Here is an 18874-nt window from a genome sequence, read left to right as displayed (position 1 = left end):
TTGAATGTTTGATGGCATTTTATTTTTCCAGAAAAAAATACTTCACTATATTCGCTGGGGTGGGTTTATATACTTCGTTAAAACTGACACAATATCACTTTGTTATAAGCGCTGTTTCGCTATAAGTGAGTTTGTTATAAATGGGCTACCCTGTACTCGAAGAAAAGAGATTGTTTATATACATAGGCTAGGCCAATAAATTGGTGCTGCTAACATGAGTTTTCATGCAGATTGCAAATATTAAACCAGTTTTATAGTAATCTGCATAGTTTTCATCTTGTAGCACGACAATATGTAAACTAAAGCTCTTTTAGGACACGTCTTTTCTGCCACTCAACTTTTATGATTATCAGCCATTAAAGTTCATACTGCTCCACATTAACTGCAGAATGCAAATAATTGACAAAAAAGTGTGTATAAAACATTTCAATGAACAAGAAAATTTGTAGTGTGAGAAGTATTAAAAGGCACAGCCAACACCAATTCCTTACTTTAAGCTCATGAGAACCACATCATTGATATAAGAAGCTGAAGAAGGTAACTGCACTCTTCGCACGTAGGCATGCGTGGTAAAAATTTCATTTCGATCTGGCCAAGAGAAATACCAAAACATGTCAGAATTCCAAGACTTGCCCAAAATTGCATCTCAAGAAAATTGCATTTCAGACTTAGAAATAGAAGCTCATTTATGTGGCAAAGATATGCTTACTACACCAATACACTTGGGCTGGTGACAATTCTTTTTTCTGCGCCATCATCATTCATCACCATTTTGAGCCTGCTTTGCCCATTGCAGGATAAACATCATAGCTCAGGTCACCTGACTTGTCACCATGTGCTGGTATTGAAAAGGCAAGCCACAAAAATATTACCTTGCCCACTGAAGCAAATGCCACAGTCATATGCTCACAAACACTGCTAAGAGAACGCACACAAGCGTGCTCGCTTGACTGACACCACTTTTTTTTTTTTAGCTGCAGCTTTGCATTTACCATTGAAGCGCCACTGTCGGTGCATGTTATTTTGCATATTTTTCGACACCTGGAAGCCTGTAGCCAGCCATTCCAACGGTAGTTTCATGTCCTAAATATTTCTTCCTCTGCAACTGAATGTTTTAAGCATAATGTGGACACTTGACGTCAATTTCTTTAGCTTGATGTCAACCAGAACATCTGCTAGCCATGTTCGTTCCCTGACCCATTCTGCGTCTTCCGATCTCTTAATGCTACTCCTATAGTTTTCAGTTTTAATGCACGCTGCGTAGTTCTGAGCTCTTTTTCCAACTGCTTCGTTACCCTCCATGTTTCAGACCCATATGTTAGAACTGGCAATATGCAGTGAACATGTACTTTTTGCTTCAGCAACAGATTTCCTGTCATTTATGAATGATCGTAAACAAAGCTCACTCACCTTGGGGTGCGGATGCCCCGTTTTGACTGTTCTCCTCGCAGCTTGTCTTCGGGATTTTGGCTTCCGTCTCCCCGCTTTCCCTGTCCACTGTCTGTTGCTGGGCGCTGCTTCCGTTGCTACTGTTGTTGTTACGTTGACCAGCCATGGCAGCTGCACGAGTGCAAGCACACATTTAAAGGGGCCACGACACCCAACTTTCGATCATAATCTGTGTTAAATGGATTAAACCTTGGTCGTTCACAAACAAGCTGGCAAAATTTGGACGAATTCGGTCGGTCGCCTAATTTATAACCGCCCGAGAGTCAGGCTTCACGGTGCACTCGCAAGCAGTGATGTAACAAGCGACTAGTTTCGCGAGCCCCTGTATTCCAGAGAACGATGTTGGTCGGTCCGTGGTTAGCTGCGCGTGAAATTGGGATAACTTGGCGGCCTAAAGCTTGGCACCGAAATGGAATGATTTGCAGCAGTTGAAATTCGTTAAAAGACTACAGCTCCGCTCCTTCCAGCTCATGACGCCACACGCACCATGGCAAAATGGCGCTCGCCGACGGTGGGTGGAGTTTACGGCCGGCTACTTCTTTTACTTGTTTTGCACTGAAATGTTCTTTTACGGTGCACTTTCCATATCGTTATAGCCATAATAGACCCTCTGCTTTTAGTTTTTGCTAAAAACTACGAACACTAGGGTGACAGTGTCACGGCCCCTTTAAACTGACGAAAGAACATACAAAACTTGACTAGAAATGTAATGCTTCAGTGCTTGCACAAGGTTTGCCGATGGCTCACTTGGGAATTGCCTAAAAAGTGGCGCATCACTTTTCATGCATTCATTTGAATGCTCGCACACTGTGCGCACGCACGTGACGTGCACTCCAAGACAAACGAACTTATAGTGTCTTTCGGCCAAACAACAATAATCGCCACCTATCTCGCGTGCTTTCCTCGCACTATCACCGCACGACCGGCACTTCACGGTCACGAACGGCATGCAGTTATCAGCATGACATGATATTTTGATAGGGAAATGGCAAACGTGCAGTTTTCAACACTCAAAATGCAAGCAACCCAGATGACGACTATTTGGTGCATGCCCCAAATACTCCCATATACCTCAGTTGTATTTACTTTTTGCCATGTAATTATGCGCAGATGGCATCTTATGACATCAGAATCCCATAACCTTCCCTCGACGCTGTGGCCAACCAGTTTTGAAAACGTCGTGCATTTTGTCAGAAAAATAAACATAAATTTAATTGAAATTTTGGCTGCCCTCCCAGTTACAATTAACCTCATGAGCACAGTACCAGCCAAAAGCTTGAGGAGCAGAGTATTAAATAAACTGAATTTCCCAGCAGCTCCTTAATGTATCCATTACATACTAATCAACACTATGTGGTTTACCTGTGTGTACAACCTCAAGCATTAAAAAATTTGAATACCACGATGTGTGCCCAGGGTAGGGAAATATTTTTCATTTCAGGGACATTGCAGTCAATAAATATTGTCTGCAAACTGCAGAGCACAGCGTTAGCTATTGGAGTGGCCTTAGCAAACTGAAAGTCACCGAAAAATTCGGAAGCTGCGCGTACAACAACCTTGAGCAAGCACTTTAAAAAAACATTATCCAACTACAAACAAACAATCTGCCCTGTCACGTTTATAGCTCATCTGATAGCATCTAGAGCTCTCTCCCAGCCGTTTCTTTTTCATAAAGTTCAATGAATTAAAAAAAGAAGAAGAAAGATTGTCTTAAACATGTGTTAGCTCCCCTACAGCATCATTCAAATTAAAGACCGCAAAGCTCAGCTGATTCATAATTTTCACATGACCTTATCTAAGGGTCAGTGCATAAAACGTGGCTGGAAACAATCTAGGTTAACTGAAAATACAGATGAAAGATCAGCGACCTGACATGCCAGTAATGAGAATGTTAACCCCTTAAATAAAGCTCAAACTAGGTGACATATTCACATCACTGCAAACAGTTTGTGAAAGACAAACCACAATATGCCCTATACATAATGTCACTGATGTTACAGCACACACAACTTTTTCATCTAGATTGAAACATTGCGTACTTTCTACAAGAGGAAGTATAACAGACAATTCAAACTGCAATTAACATTGTTATTAACTATAACCTTTAGTATATGTATACATGAATTGATGGATGGACAACTGCATATGCACTTCTCAATGGACACACATGACCTCAAGAATGCTATTCTAACAATCCTTACAAAGGGGCTTGAAACAAGCTGCATAATATTTCAAAGCTGAAAAACGTACAAATTTCACATAGAATCTCCCTAATGAGTGTAATTCACAGAGCATAATAATAATAAAAAGCAACACAGAACCACAATGGATTTCATTCAACAGGATCAAAACTAGCACTTCTCTCAGTGATGGAAGCATGTGCCTTTTAATTAACATTTTGGTAGTGAAACAATTACAACAATGATGTGGTTCACTATGTCATTAATATGTGAATGAGTAAAACATTGCTTTATTAGACAACCAATGTCAGCATGTGCAAAAAAAGGGAAAAGAAGGAACTGTGACACTGGTGAGAAATTAAGAGCAAAAGTTCAGCACAAAACACGGGTGCTATAGTCGCATTTTGAAATTTCATAATGGTGGAATCTTAGGCCAATCAGAATCAACCTCTTTAGGCCTATCAGAGTCAACCAATGGCAGATCTCCATACCTTGACACTTTCACTTGCATAATTAATATGATTGATTTGTTTTTTTTTTTCAGTAATGCTCGGTAAAACCAAAAGATAAGTTAATAGGCAGCAAGCAATACACTATTTTTAATCTGTGATGATGCCATTACCATCTAAACCTGACTAACACCTAGCAGCGGTAGTATAAATGATAGAAGGGTGGTTTTAACCCCCCCCCCCCAATGTGTTCCAACTAGATGGGGGGCACCCATTGTAAGTGGTCCCCTTTGGAGTTCACCTTTCAGACATGCTAAAGTGATATGACAGTTAACTATATCCCAGTCTCGTTAAAATCGAGCCTAAAATCTGAGGCCCTTCCACTGAGTAGAAATTGCATAAAATTAGAGTGAAAGGTGCTTTTCTTTTCAAAAGGCACCGTAGAGCTTGCTTTCTGTAATGCTGTGTTTCTTCAGACGTGCAACAAGTACATATTCTGCTGGGATTTTAATCGCACAGTAAATAAGGAATTCCCAGTCATCTACAGTTATTTATGCAGACAATTAGCCATTGATATTGAAGAATGAATGAAGTTGCTTGAATATAATTGTTATTTTAAAAATGACAGGCGAACATAACTGATTTAGATGAAAAAATTGCAGGGGTAAATTGTGGGAGACTAATGATTACACGCAATAGGAAATGGAGCTTGAGTTGAACAAAAGCTATTCTTTTACATGATGAAAGCAAAAATGTGCTAGCAATTTGATGTGATAGTTAAACTGATTAAGATATATATATGCTGGAACTGATACCTACAGGTTGACCTCGCGTGTGTTTGCTTTCTCTTTATTCGAAAACACGATTTCTATTATATAATCAAAAACGAAACCTACAATTACGAAAAACAAAATGGCCGCCACGGCATCAAGATGTGGGTGCCCCCCTGAAATTTTTTTCCCCTATATCGACAGCGGACAAGCAATCACAAAATTGGCAAGGTTTAACCTCCAGAAAACCGCGATATGACTACAACAGACGCCGTAGCGGAGACTAAAGAAATTCTATCCACCTTAGACATTTGACGTGCACCTAAATCTAAGTACACGATTCTCGAGAATTTTCGCCTCCATCGAACATGCGGTCGCCGCGACTGGGATTCGATCCCGCGACCTGCAGGCCAGCCACTATAGACCACCGCTCAGTTCAAGAAAGCCGCGAAAACAGACCTCGTGTAGCCGTGATGCAATATAATAAAAACGACAATAACAATATTCCCAGTCCAAGTGGCGTAAACTACGTTTTAGGCACGTGACCAATCGAGAGAAACACGTGCACGACCAGCGAGCACGTGTCGTGCATGTGCTTCTGCGTTTGTTGTTTTAACCACGTGCGCTGCTCGTAACGTAGTCTCGTGCAGCGCACGTGCGCGCCCAACGAAGCTACAAACAAACCCGAAATCCAATAAGCGTCCGCCTCGGAGCATAACGAATACGACTGCACGGAACTGTCCGTTCGTTCAGTAGCGAAATAAAAAAAAAAGGGGGGGGGGGGGGGGAATAGACGACGCCATTTCAGTGCAAGGCACGCTTTGCGCACAAGACGTACATGCACAGATAACATATTGAACAAGTACACATGCCAATTAAAACAAGAAACTAATGCGCGCAGTGATGTACGCTAGTAAACGAGCACTACACAACGTGATAATGGGGCTCGTGTCTTTCGTGTCGTTCTTGTCTCTGTGTCGTCGTTTTGTTCTCGCGCTATAACTATCGTCGTGATAATGGCACTCTTTTTGAAATTTGAAGAACAAATGACCAACGCAGCCATGCTAGGAAGATAAACTCCGTAATTGCATTGACTAATCTTGCATACGACTTACAAGAAAACGGCACGCGCAGGACGCAACAGCAGCTCAGACAAGCGTTCGTATTTCAAGGGTGTCATTTGCCAGCAGCTGATAACGCGGCGCACTTGTTTAACGCTTTCCGATATTTACACACGTATTCAACGTTCGCCAGTCACGAAAAAATGTATTTTGAGCGTTCCCTAAAGTCGCTGGCTCGGTGAAGAAATCTGTTTTGAAAGTGAGGCACGTTTTTGCGCAATCCAGGGAGGCAAGCTTGCTCCCAATTCGTAAAATGACTTGCGCTTTTTTTGTTTTTTCGGGCACACCAACAGTCGTGAAAAATATACGAGCATTCATAATTACTTGCTCAAGCTGCCTCAAGGGCAGAGGCTAATTTGAAACTCACTTAAAGAAAAACAAAAGAACACACACTGCAATCTGTAAACACAAGGGCGCCTTATGACCACGCGATTTTTTTTCTTTTTACTTCGCGCTTCTTCCAAACAAAAGCACACCGAGGAAATCGTAGAGTGTTTCAAGAAACTACGCTAACGATTCTTTTGTCGACTAGGCAATTGGAGAAACGGGCCGGCGCAGATGAATGAGGGCACGAAATCCTGGCGCGCGGCGTACGGCTACAGTCAGCGCTTTCCCCGGGAAACAGCTGAGCGCCTCTGTGAACTATTACTGGAGGTTCACGATACGCTGATGACGCGTGGACGGCGCTCGGTCCAGCGCTTAGCGGACGACCGCGAGAGCGAGAACTTACGACCAGCAGAACCGCGAGGCCTCTCGAAAGGGTTTTCCACTCAGGGCTCGGCTACGAGGTCACCAGCGAACATTCAAATGGCAACAGCAACTCACTTTCGCCGTCAGATGTGTTGTTTTCGGAAGCCATGGTAGAGGTACGGCTGCGGAACTGCGCTGCTCTAAAAATGCAAAATTTTTTACGTTTCTAAAAACTGTGTACACGCAGTATATAAATTATAATATTTATTGTCGTTTATAAAAAATTGTTTTTTTTTAATAATTGAAACTTTCTTATTTTTTTCTGCGGTCCTGCATATTTGGTCTGCTGCCGCTTGCGGCACGTCTGTGCTCGCCCCCGTCTCATCTGTCAGATGCTTGCGTAAACGTAGTAGGTAGTAACCTACGTCGCCGACTTTCTCCAGTTAGCCGCTCAGGCTGAGCCTGGGTCGTGATCGTACTAAAGTTCGTTGCAGCATCTACCGTGAGCGATGGCGTACTGCATGTGGAACGGCGCCGAAAAGTACCGAGACACTTTCGTCTCAGGTAAGCAACGTTTTCTTTACTTTCTTCCCAAACTCTCCGCGCACCACGAGCGATCAGTAGCCTTGGAAATCGCGGCGGTTGCTATCGCGACGCCTCATTTTCTTTTGCGCCAGATTTGCCGCGCTGAGGTCAGACGTGTCTTTTGGCACCGACGGCTTTCTCAGGCGACAAGAAAAGTTGCGAGACTGATCGGCTCTACCGTGTCATAGGTGCGCTTGTTTAATACTATTCTGGTTGGCACCAAAGCGGAACGCAAGCTCGCAAAAGCGACAGCGTGGTCGTTTCCTGCTGTCCTTCGACAATCGCGCGACGAATCTAGGCGGAAAAGCGTGCGCCGACTTCCCGTACTGGCGACGTTCCTTCTTTTTTTTTTATGCATGTTTATACAGCTATTTGTTGTTGTTTTTTCGCCCAGGGCGCGTGCGTGAAGCATTCGGTGGAATTCATGCGAGTGTTTGACGGAATCCTCCTTGGTCAAAAAGAGCTCGCATAATTAGTGACAGCTGCTATTTAACACCGATCATGCACTTATGAAGAATCGCTAAGAAATTTAAAAAAATGGCAGAGTATCTGCGCGTTTCGATGCAAATGTCGTCGAAAGGCGAGTCTTCTGTCGGCCTTCTTTTGTGAGCGCAGTCTAAAAACATTAGTGTCTTTATAATTATGTAGTTTCTAATAAAGGAACACACCACCTAATACTTACCTGTTGATGCGGCGCCTCAGATATATGCTTAATATTTGCTTTTTGATCGACTATGTACACAAGTATGTATGCAGCCACTAGTTCAAGATGGCAGGACGTTGAGCAAGTGCTTAAACTTCACTTGGGCCGGGATGGCTGAATCGTTATCTTTGACTGACAGACCAAAATTTTTTGCGTTAGGTAGTCTACGATAGTCATTGAAAAATCACTTTCTAGAGAATTACAAGGGCATTTCGGCTTTCACACATAGAAACATCATTGTCACCATCTCCCATGTTTTTCTTTCGTCCTCCTTGGATTTGCCACCCGGGTTCGCTTTTATTCATCATGCCCTAACGTCGCACCCAGTGATAACACCTAACGAGTAGTCATACTGTCGTTTTCAAATGTCTACACTGAGTACGATCTTTCGATCGCCTAAGAGCTCGTCAGCATTGCGTGCACCGGCAAGCAATTTCGCACGCAGCTACATCGCAAGGCGCACGCCTGAATGATCTGAATGCCGTATCCCAATCAACCAGAACGGGTTCTACTTCGGTGATTTATTAATGATTACATCGAAAGTGGAGATTCCGACATTTTCCTGTTTGTTAACAGTCCTGCTAAGTTAGCGGTAATGTTGAAAAACATGACTTGCTGTTAGGCGTTCTTAACTCTATTCTCTTTCATATTGCTCCAAGATGCACAGTACAACCTAATGAAACCAACAGATAAAACAAACAACCAGTGTTCTCCTTGATAAAGTATCAGTATGTCGCATCAGTATGTTTTTGTTCTCTTTATCTATTGACATTATTAGTTTGCATGCATCTTAACTCTTTCATTGTTGCACGAAAATGATTATTTATCATATCTCTAGGTAGCATTGTTTGTGCCTGTTTGAAAAGTACTCCAGCATGCATTGCAGCATACCAATGTTCGCGCAATCAAATGTTCTTTGCCAAAAATATATGTTGTAGAGCAATAAAAATATTTTGGAATGAATAAAAATGTTCAAATGTGCAATTTTTGGTTGTCAAGTACTAAACAGTACAATAAAAAGCAATATATATGCAAAAATATTGAAAACAGAAAGTTAAGAATATATTTTTCGAAGATAAATGACCCAGGAACATTATAGAATATATTAAATTTTCTACAAAATGTTTCTATTCACATAGACAAAGAAAATTGGAACCAATGTGCTTCGTTCTTGCTCGTGCCATGCGGTGAAGCATTGCTTGGTTTTTCGTGAGGCACGAGTGAACTCATACACTGTTCTCAGTAAACCATTGTTGTTGTTATTATTTGCATTTAGAGCCTGCAGGTATTCTAATATAGATGGATACCCGTGATGCGAATAATCCATCTATAAAATGAGATCTCGAAATAACTTTGCTTTTTCGTCTAGTGTCACCTCTTTCCAGCCACCTCACTCTGAATAGGTTCGCGTTCCAGTGTATGCATCGGAGCATATATTTTTGCACATTGCATTAAAGAGCAGAACAGTATCGCCAGCAGTTTTAAAACGCTTTGCCCTGCTCCGTAGTCAGGGCCAAGATGTGCTCCGGTGATTTTCATGTCGTGAAGGAGAAACTCTGCAGCCAGCACACCGCGCCCCAGCGACATGAGGACCTCACACATCACCAGAGCATCTATAAGATTGTGAACAAAGGTCAGCTGCTATGCACTTGCAACGGAAGAGAAAACTTGAGGCCGTAACCGAAATAAACCCATGAACTGCTTTGCATGTCTGAGGCTGACAAAAACACCGTCGCCATAAAACTTAAAGCTGAGGTATTGTCATCCTCGGACTCTAAGGTTGACCTCATTTAATTCAGGTGCAAGATAGTTTCAAGTGACACGGGATTTTTAGAGCACACCCATACGCACGTGATGTTGCCGTAGGAACGAGTACGGACACTACATGTGGCCCTGTCTCATGTAATGATACAAGCAAAGCCTGCTGCAGACTGGCTGTGAGGGCCACCTGTACTTCTTATACCTGTGTGATATACTTTCTTAAATACTATTTTGATTAATAAAATTTCTCTGATTCCTAGCAACAGCTCCCTATTGAATAGCTGGCATAACTTTCTGGTAATTATTACTCCTCCTGTCATACGGCAAAGCTGACACCTGAATTTGATATTTGACTTGCAAACATTCTTTTGAATACAGAACCTTGATGGTTACTGTTGCATAACCATGAGGGGCCCGCACTTCTGTCAAGTTCGCCATTCAAGTGCACTTTCTCTACAACACAGGCACATTGATTCGTGCAAAAATTTTTCGAAAATCACCATGCTGCCAAAATCGTCAATTTCAAATTCATTCTGAAAGTTGGGTGGCTGGAGTAACTACTAGAAAGAGCTGGGTACACGAGAAACAAATTCAACAAGCCAAAATAGATGATCCAGAATGTCAATCACCGGTGATCGATTTGAATAGGCGTGGTAACCAAACAATTTTGGAGCATGCTCAGAAAACGCTGCTGATCGGTTGTCGAGGCTATCGAGAGCACGCGAGCCAAATATTGTAGCGCAGGGCCTGGAATTCGCAATAAATTATCAAAGTCAGCTAAAGATTGCTTTCTCTTCTCTCGACAAATGACAGAAGCAGCTCAAAAGTCACTCGTAGAAGGCCATCCATCAGCCGTTGGCTGATTTGAACATGGCACACTCGGTCGTTACAGGGATTTTCGCAGGAAGCCGCGACTTCTCCATGCATACTCGCGCGATCACACTGAAAAAGCCGCGTATTCGAAGAAAAAGAAAGTGCTCAAGGTCACGAGACTCGCGTTACGCGTTTTTTTCGCCCATGCCACCCCTCTCTGCTTAGGAGGGCCGCCCGTCCCCAGGAATCTTTTTCGGGGAGGGCATCCCCTTAAAATGGTCACATTCCGCTCTCCATGCCATGGTGAAAAGACATTTGGGGGGGGGGGGGTCGATGTGCCACTCCCTGGCTATGTCTCTGCTGCTTAGTCTGCAACGCTTTTGCTGAGATGAGAGAATGCGATTGCATCGTGCAACAAATCTTTATAACTCCGCTTGTACTGGACGAATGTTTGAAATTATAGCGGCATTAAACTTGCGAAGCATTAAGCTCTTGCAGTGAATCCATTCAATGTTTACTTTACAAGGTCTTCCAGGGCCCTTTTAAGTGCTGTTTGCTAATAATAATTTTGAACTTATTAACAATTAGCTATGCCAATTATATTATGTCCTGACAACTGATCCGCAGATGTATTGTGCGTAACCTATACTCAAAGGAAAAGAAAATGTACTTTTCCTAGTCCCACATCACCAGTAGTTGTTTGAACAAGGTTTGGTTGTCTCATCGTGCAACCTTGCCAACGCGGACGTTTTCTCTAAATGTGTACATCTATTCAAGCGAGTAAATTTACTTTGTAAAGTCGTTGCTTAAACACCCCTCTTTTTTTATCACACTTTCCTCAAATCCTTGTCTGGCAATTCCACTTCCATGGTGAAATAAATGGTCTCCTATGCTGCATCTGTCTATAAATGGTGGGTTTTCAAAAGAATCCCGATCAATATCTCACATGACCTAACCGAAACGTGCACTGCCTTACCTTTTCGGTGGCATGACTTGGAAGAGGAGTTGCTTGCACAAACACATTTCGGCGTCCTGCAAACAATCGGTGGACACGCAGGCAAGGCCGCCTGTCGTAGGCCTCGGCATTAGCAAATGTAAAATTATGTAGCAGGAAACATTCTGCCGCATGCAAAGAAGGGATGTAGGCATGGAACCACCCGCTTTCTAAAAAAAAAAGACTTAAATCTGTTCATGCTACCAAAGTACTTGTTATTAAAGATCTCCTATTTCATTAACGTTATGATGAAAACTTAATTACAAAGGAGATGGAAGCTGATGCCAGTCTATTCTGTTTTCTTTTATAGTGCCACAAGGCAGTAATATGATTGGGGCAGTCCCCACATACGTCCGCGATGCCATAGAGCGAGCCAACGCAGCACGACAGATTGTCCGACAGTCGTGCCCGAGAACGACTCATACTTTCTCAAGCCTCTCGGAAAGATCAATATGATCGTCACCACTGTGAAGTTTCGTATGCACCAGGTTCTCTAGTACTTTTGTGGACTCCATGCCGTCACATCGGCCTCTCGGAAAAGCTTTTATTTCGCTATAACGGACCATACAAAGTCCTACGCAAGATCACCAACCACACCAACGAGATACAGCGAGTCGTCGATAAAGCGCACTCAACGCCACCACCAGCTACTGTTGTGCACGTCATAAGGTTGAAGCCTTATGTGTCACCCAACACTCCCCTTTCGTGACAAGCGCCGAGTCGGCGCTTTTTAGCACCACGGGGTAGTGCCACAAGACAGTAATGGGATTGAAGCATAAAGCGGTAGAGGGTCTCTGCCTGGAAGAAAAGACTATGAGGTGGATAAAGACTGGTCTCAGCCCGTCAGTGTGCCAGGCATTGCCGTCGCTTGTAAACATCATAATTATCTGCAAATATACGTTTCCTTGTAAGATTATTGTCGCAGAAAGTATTTACAAAAGTGTCAGTGTAGCAGTACTACCAAATTAAATTAAGAGATTAAACTGACTACCAATGTTCCCGTCTTAAGTCGCAGCATGTCACACTACTTGCACAAAGAACTCCCAACTCCTGCATATCACTGTGATATTATATACGTAAATTTGTTCATGTCTATGGCCTCATAGCATTTCTCAAAATCTTATCTTCAGTCTTGCTTGCTGCGTTGTGAAAAGTCTAGCGTCCAGGCCATAGACACATAAAATACATGCCCATAGCTCGGACTTTTGGCATATCCATGCCCGTGTGCTGCAACAAAAAGTACAGAAAAGACAAGAAAAGATGCCGCTGCACAATATATAGCCTCCTGGCTCTGATCCCGCTGGTAGCTGACCTAACCTCCTCTTGACCGTCGCTTCAGCTTCACCTTCTGTCATGAATGCGAGGGAAGATCACAATTCATTCACAGGAAAACTATGTGTAAAAGGACTTCCAAGAGCTGGACATACCTGCGCAGGTGGTAACAGGAGTGAGGACCAACGCAGACTTCAAAACAATTGCACTATGACATGCCTGAGGCAAGACTTCTACTCCAGGGCTACTGTTAGATGGTCTTTGCAATACTGTTGGCAAATTATTACGACGCAACCTGAGCGTGTCCACTGTAACTTGTACGTTACTTTGTAAGTTACCAGAAAACGAAAAATTCTGACGAGCATTCTGCATGCTTTAACAACTTCACACTATTCGCAGGTACCTATGTCTGCTCCCAGTGTGGCTATGAACTGTTTTCGAGTCGGACCAAGTTTTCCCATCATTCCCCCTGGCCCTCTTTCACTGACACGATACACGAGGACAGCGTCATCAAGAAACCCGAGTTTGGCCGGTCTACTGCACTCAAGGTTGGCACTTGCCTCTAAAATTGTCTTCCTGTGTTCTACGTCTTTTTGTTTTTGTTTTTTTGTTTTTTTGAGTTGAGAATGTTTACATGGTGAAATCACAATCTTATTGCGTATTATGCAACTGCAGATTCTTTTGACCACTTGGAGCTCTTTGATATGTGGCTCAGACTAAATACCCAATCAATACGGAAGTATTACTCTCATTAAAATGCAGCTGCTGCGGCCTGTGGAGCGATTCTGTTATGATTTTACTACTTTATGCTTTTCACAACCATTGTTAATTTACCATTGGTCAAGATTTCTGGGCCACGCGTTTTAACCAATGGCAAGGAAAGGCACAAAAAATGTCATAGAATAGCACAGTGTTTCCAGCAGTGCATTTAAGAACTTGTATTGACAGGGGCATAGCCAGGACTTTTATTTATAGGTTGGGGGGGGTGCAATAACCTTTTTGTACGTATGTGACTTATGTGAGTTGTATGTGCGCATGTTTATTATACTTGCAAACTAAAAATTTGGGGAGGGGTTAAATTCTATTACTACCTTGTCTCTATGCCAATGCCTACTGAAGCAGTGAGAATTGTTTAGTACATGCTTGGGAAAGCGTTTCTGATCTGCACGTACAACTGTAAGTGCATGGTGTCATCGTGTCATACTTCATGAGCTTTCAAAACCATAGGATGTAACCTTGAGAGTGCCACATAGAGTGTATTTCTCCCCAACCACTCCATCTGGCTGTGAGTGTTCTCAATAGCTTTGAAAAAAGCAGGTGTGCTACGGAGCAAAGTCAAGTAGCCCAGCATTGAGGCATTGCTACCTTAAGTGGCACAACATTGAAAGCGATAAACAAACCTAGAGATAAGTTGTGTGTCTAGGCTACGACATTGGCACGTGTTGGTGGCTGGGAGGGGGAGGTGCTAGATAATGGCTCGATCCGTTTATGCTCAAGGCACGACACGGGTATTATCAGCTCTTTTGTGAAATGCCGTCAGTGCGAACAGAACAGGGCTTTCTTTCATTGTTATGACTGCACAAGACAGTCAGCGAGCAGGTGGGTTGTCAGTTTTGCACACATTTGCGTATAACAGGGCACGTTACACTTATCACTGTACGAGGCAACGACGAGGAAGGCGGTCAATGCTTCCTACACATGTGCGTAGAACAAGGCTCGCTATGTTGTTATCACTGACCGAGGCACCTCGCAAACAGGAAGTCCAAGTTTTGCATGTGTGTGCATGCCATTCAGAACTGGGTGTGACTGGAAGTGAAGATGGACGCAGCATGTTCGCGAGGCAGGCTCCTAATCAGCATTACTTTATGGCAGTGTAAAATAAAGACAAAAGAGGAATGTGGTCATGTCTTTCAGCTCTTCAATAAGGACTCCACATGTTTCAACAAAAACAGCATGAAAATGAGATTGAGTTTAGTTGCACAGTGCATCGCAAGCAATCTTTAAGGGACACTGAAGTGAAAGAATAACTCAGTTAGACTAATAAATTATACTTTGATAACACTAGTAGATGTAGGCCCTAGTAGATGCCGTCATAATCTACGTTCTCACGGCGACTGGCGTGAGAACTTCGAGGTGGTGCCTCCACCATCTTTTTCGTCTGTTTTCCCGCCTCCCAAGCCGGTTCTCGTAGCGAGCACCGTGCTTTTGGTATCGTGAGAGGGTAATGTACAAACATGAGGAAAATCGTTTCAGTTGTTCAAGCCTGGAGAAACTTCGCCACTTGCAAACAGAAACTATCGTGATCATGAACTGGCGTGCGCTCTCTTCGTCCTCCTCTTCAAGTTCTTCGTAGTTACCAGAACACGTGTGCTGATTTGTACTAACATGCTCTCTCTTCGTCCTCTTCACACCCAGATTGTGAATGCCGATTTTTCGCAACGTTGGATGCAGTAACTGTGATGGGTAAGAGAACGAGTAAAAAGAGAGCGAAAATGATTTCTTGACGAGGCGGTATTCACACTCGTGCACCCACGATCCGAAGGTGAGCATCGTCACTGCTCGGCTATCCAGGCATGCTAGCAGGACGGGGGGCGGGGGTGCAAGTACTATGGTTGTAAGGAGAGACGTGACAGTGAGGAGGAAAAGTAGAAAAGGGGAGAGTGAAGTGTAGCATAGAAAGAGAAAGAAGTGTAAACAAAAAACGTAAGAAAAAAAGTTAAATAAAGAAAGAGCAAAAAAGTAAGGTGAAACAGTGCTCCGCACATTCATCAGGCTTGGCGCCACTAGTTTGAAGTTGCCATAACTTTTCTTATCTTCAAATTCCCCTTAATTGACTAATTACAGTGCTTGCATGCGTATCTTCATACCAACCCGCCGACCTAGCATACTGACCCCATGTTTCGTAGTTCCTCGTCACGTGCACCTGGGGAAATGTCGTTCCCATTTCACGCCCTCGCAGGTGTACTGCGGAAAGTGCAAGCAAGGCCTCGGCCACGAGTTCCTAGGGGACGGCCCCAACGGCAAGTCGCGCTTCTGAATCTTCTCGGAGTCGCTGCGGCTCGTCCCCAGCGACCAAGGTGACTGCAGCAACGGGTCGGCCTAAGCCGGCCCCCTCCCCCAGTCGGTCCTCGGATCGACGGAGCATGTGCCTTCCTTTTTCGAGCGCGCTCACCACTGCCATCGGTGCCGTTTCATTCTAGTCTTCGAATTCGCCGCCTTGAAGCTGCCATCGGAGATTCTGTCACTTCAATGCTGCGAGATTTCAGTCCTAGTTCTTGAGAATTAGTTGTGAGACATTGGACAAAAGTCGTTGCACTTTTCTAGAACACTGGAACAGTGCGTTCCATCATGTTATGGCACCAGATATACTAATAATGAGTAGTTTGAGATGGCCCATGCTTGAGTATTTATGCGTAGCTGCCATGCATGCTATAATATGGGCTTTTTAAAGCGAGGTGCAATTGGCAAATGCCATCAGTGCAGATTGGAGCACACCATTCCGCTGTTCTAGATGATTGAGTTGACCTTAGTACTATATGCACAAGCACAGCGGGAATAAACATTATCTCACCAGCAAATGTACAAAAAAAGGCAGAAAATTTGTTGCGTGGCAGGAAGTCGTGCTTTCAGCTGTAGTTGTCCACCTAACCTTTTAAGATGTGTCCGCAAGCTTCGAAGTAGCAAAAGCAGGATAGTGAACGTCAGTGCAAGTTTATTAAATGTAGGAAAAACTTGACAATGTGTAATACTCTTGGGAGTTTTGAAGAGTATGAAATTATTCTCGGAACAACCACAGTTTGAGTACTCAGTGGGAATTCATCATAAATGTAAGGTGCGCTATTGAAAACGCAAGACAACTCAAATGCTTGTGTTGCAATGTCCTCTTCCCTCACATCTGTGTTTACGTGCCTCACTTTCATTGCACAATTAACATATTTCTCTTTTTTTAAGAGAAAGCAACAGTAAGCCTTCGTTTACAAAACAAATTGCATTGTGCGTATACACAGATGCTGATGATTCAGAGCTGTCATCCTGAAGATTTCTCTGACATTGACACGTAACACGTGTTGCGAACTGCAATTCGAAACATAATGGTATATTTAATGAGGAGAAATGCTTGTTGTCAAAATCTGTACTTGGTTTACTTAAGTTTCGTACTATGCAAAGTGCAAAATAGGATTAGAGTTACATAATATATTTATTTATTTATTGTATCTTGTCAAAATGTCATGACTGTGATGCATTTTTCTGTAGTCACTTATACAGAAAAGTTTTGCTCTGGAAAGTGAATGTTTCTTCCTGTCTGACATTAGCATGGATCACTGCTCCTATAATGATGCCTTTATTATGTGCAGTGCATGCACTGCAAGCCAGCAACACTGTTTGGCAGCAAAATGTTCAGGGTTCTTGCAATGGTGTCAACAAATGCTATGTGGGCGCTGTACGTAAGGGTGCAGCTTATCTTTTCACACTCTTTAACCAAGCGGTGCAAACCTGTAAGGGAGAAAGCATTTGAACTGAACAATTTTCAATTGGCTTTGCATGGTTTTTTAAATACCGTTGATTGCACCACCTAATGGGTTCGGCATGTTTGGTGTAAGCCGTAATAACAAGAAAAACATGTTTGTGCTGAAATTTTAAAAAACACTTGGCAATTTCACATTCCATCTTTTGGAGTTGATGAAGATCCTTGCTTAGTAATTTCATGTACTTTGCTTACATTTTGTGCGCATGCCTATAGACAGTTTGTATCAACCCTTTCTGCATTAGCCTCGAACCAATTACAACTGCCAACAAATGTTGGGGCTCAAAGTAAGTGCTAACTACATTTTATATAGCACAGTGAAAACTAGGTTACCTGCAACTGCCAGACAATACTGTCAAACTCGCAGTCAGACCTCTAAAACTGAATGGCTTGCAAATCTTTTGCATCATTGAACGGAGAGTACGGAGTGGAGTTACTGCAAGTACAGCTGTGTGCTGTTTCTGCCTTCTGTCAAGTCAAGCACTTTACTCGGTTACAAGATAATAAAAAAAAAATGCAAGCTCTGCCCACAGAACTATGGCTCCCGTGTCCTTCACCTGCGAAAGACAGTTGTGCTAGAGAGTTTTCGCTCTAAACAGAAGTACTTTTCCTCGGCTAATGTAAACACTCTACCTATTAATAGTCAGGAGGTTGGTCGTTAAATATCTAAAACATTGTTTGCCGGAGCAGTGACGTCAGAATCTATGGCAAAAATTAATGAGGATGTTGAGATTTCCGAATTCAAACCAGTCAAACAGACGTGTGTGAGATGGAGTCATGTATCTGAAACACCCGACAAGTGCTTGTCGATATGAAAAATGAGTAGGTCCTATTGGATGGAGGGCTCAAGCAAGTTCTCTATGGGCGGGACGGGGCAGTGGTGTCTGTGGGCAGAGCGGACATTTTTTTTCTTGGGTTGTGCAAGACTATAACCAGTTTTCAACTGTCACTTGTACTTGTCGGCGTGTGCAACGTACGCCTCCCTTCCTTCTTGTCGCCTTTCGCGGACATTCGTCGAGCCATTGCTTTCGCTTCAGTGCCAGGTTCTACGGGCGCGACGAATGCCGGGGACGCCCCAGACGGCCGCCCGGACCAGAAGCCAAAGCCCATGGGCCTCCTGTACCGCTGCAACCTGTCCTAAATGTTGCCGAAGCCTGTCTCTTAAAGCGACTGCGATGTAATCTCGTCAATGCCGCCTGCGAATCGGCCACTGGTCAACCGTCCCCGATTGTGATTCACTGATGTACTGCAAGGGCACCTTTCGAGCTTTTCGGTTATTGACTACACATTAAAAATGCCAAACGGAAAGTGTAATGCCGTGTATGCCGAAATCATGTTCTTGCCAATGTTGTACCAGGGAACTCGACGACGCACCAATGATGGTACCAGTGTCAGCAGTGTTGCACACGTGACATCTTCGCTGTTTTCAACTACACTCAAACCTTGATATAAGGGATTTCGATATAACGAATTATTGGTTATACCGAAGTAAGTGAAGGATAGCTTTGTCATCGATACAGTGTTACAAATAATCTTTTATAACGAATTTTTGATATAACAAA

At 43.3% G+C, this 18874-nt stretch overlaps 1 protein-coding gene and 1 pseudogene across 3 annotated transcripts in view; one reads left to right on the top strand and one right to left on the bottom strand.

The window, feature by feature from the left end:
• Window positions 1-6910, bottom strand: part of LOC119179529 (ubiquitin domain-containing protein UBFD1) — a 30736-nt gene extending 23826 nt beyond the window's left edge. The window contains exons 1-2 of one of the 3 annotated variants that reach the window (XM_037430623.2): window positions 6795-6910; window positions 1411-1560 (exon numbers count right to left, since the gene is read on the bottom strand). In XM_037430623.2, the coding sequence (XP_037286520.1) occupies window positions 1411-1560; window positions 6795-6828 (184 nt within the window). In that variant the 5' untranslated portion in view covers window positions 6829-6910. Of the gene's footprint in view, window positions 1-1410; window positions 1561-5963; window positions 6101-6699 lie in introns of those variants that run through there. The other 2 variants (XM_037430622.2, XM_075868999.1) reach the window with 2 other exon arrangements.
• A 107-nt stretch (window positions 6911-7017) lies between these two features.
• On the top strand, window positions 7018-18874 carry LOC119180195 (methionine-R-sulfoxide reductase B1-like; annotated as a pseudogene).

This window comes from Rhipicephalus microplus, chromosome 7 (assembly GCF_043290135.1).
Source record: "Rhipicephalus microplus isolate Deutch F79 chromosome 7, USDA_Rmic, whole genome shotgun sequence".
In the NCBI taxonomy this organism is placed as follows: domain Eukaryota; kingdom Metazoa; phylum Arthropoda; class Arachnida; order Ixodida; family Ixodidae; genus Rhipicephalus; species Rhipicephalus microplus.
This window is presented reverse-complemented; position numbering and strand designations above follow the sequence as displayed.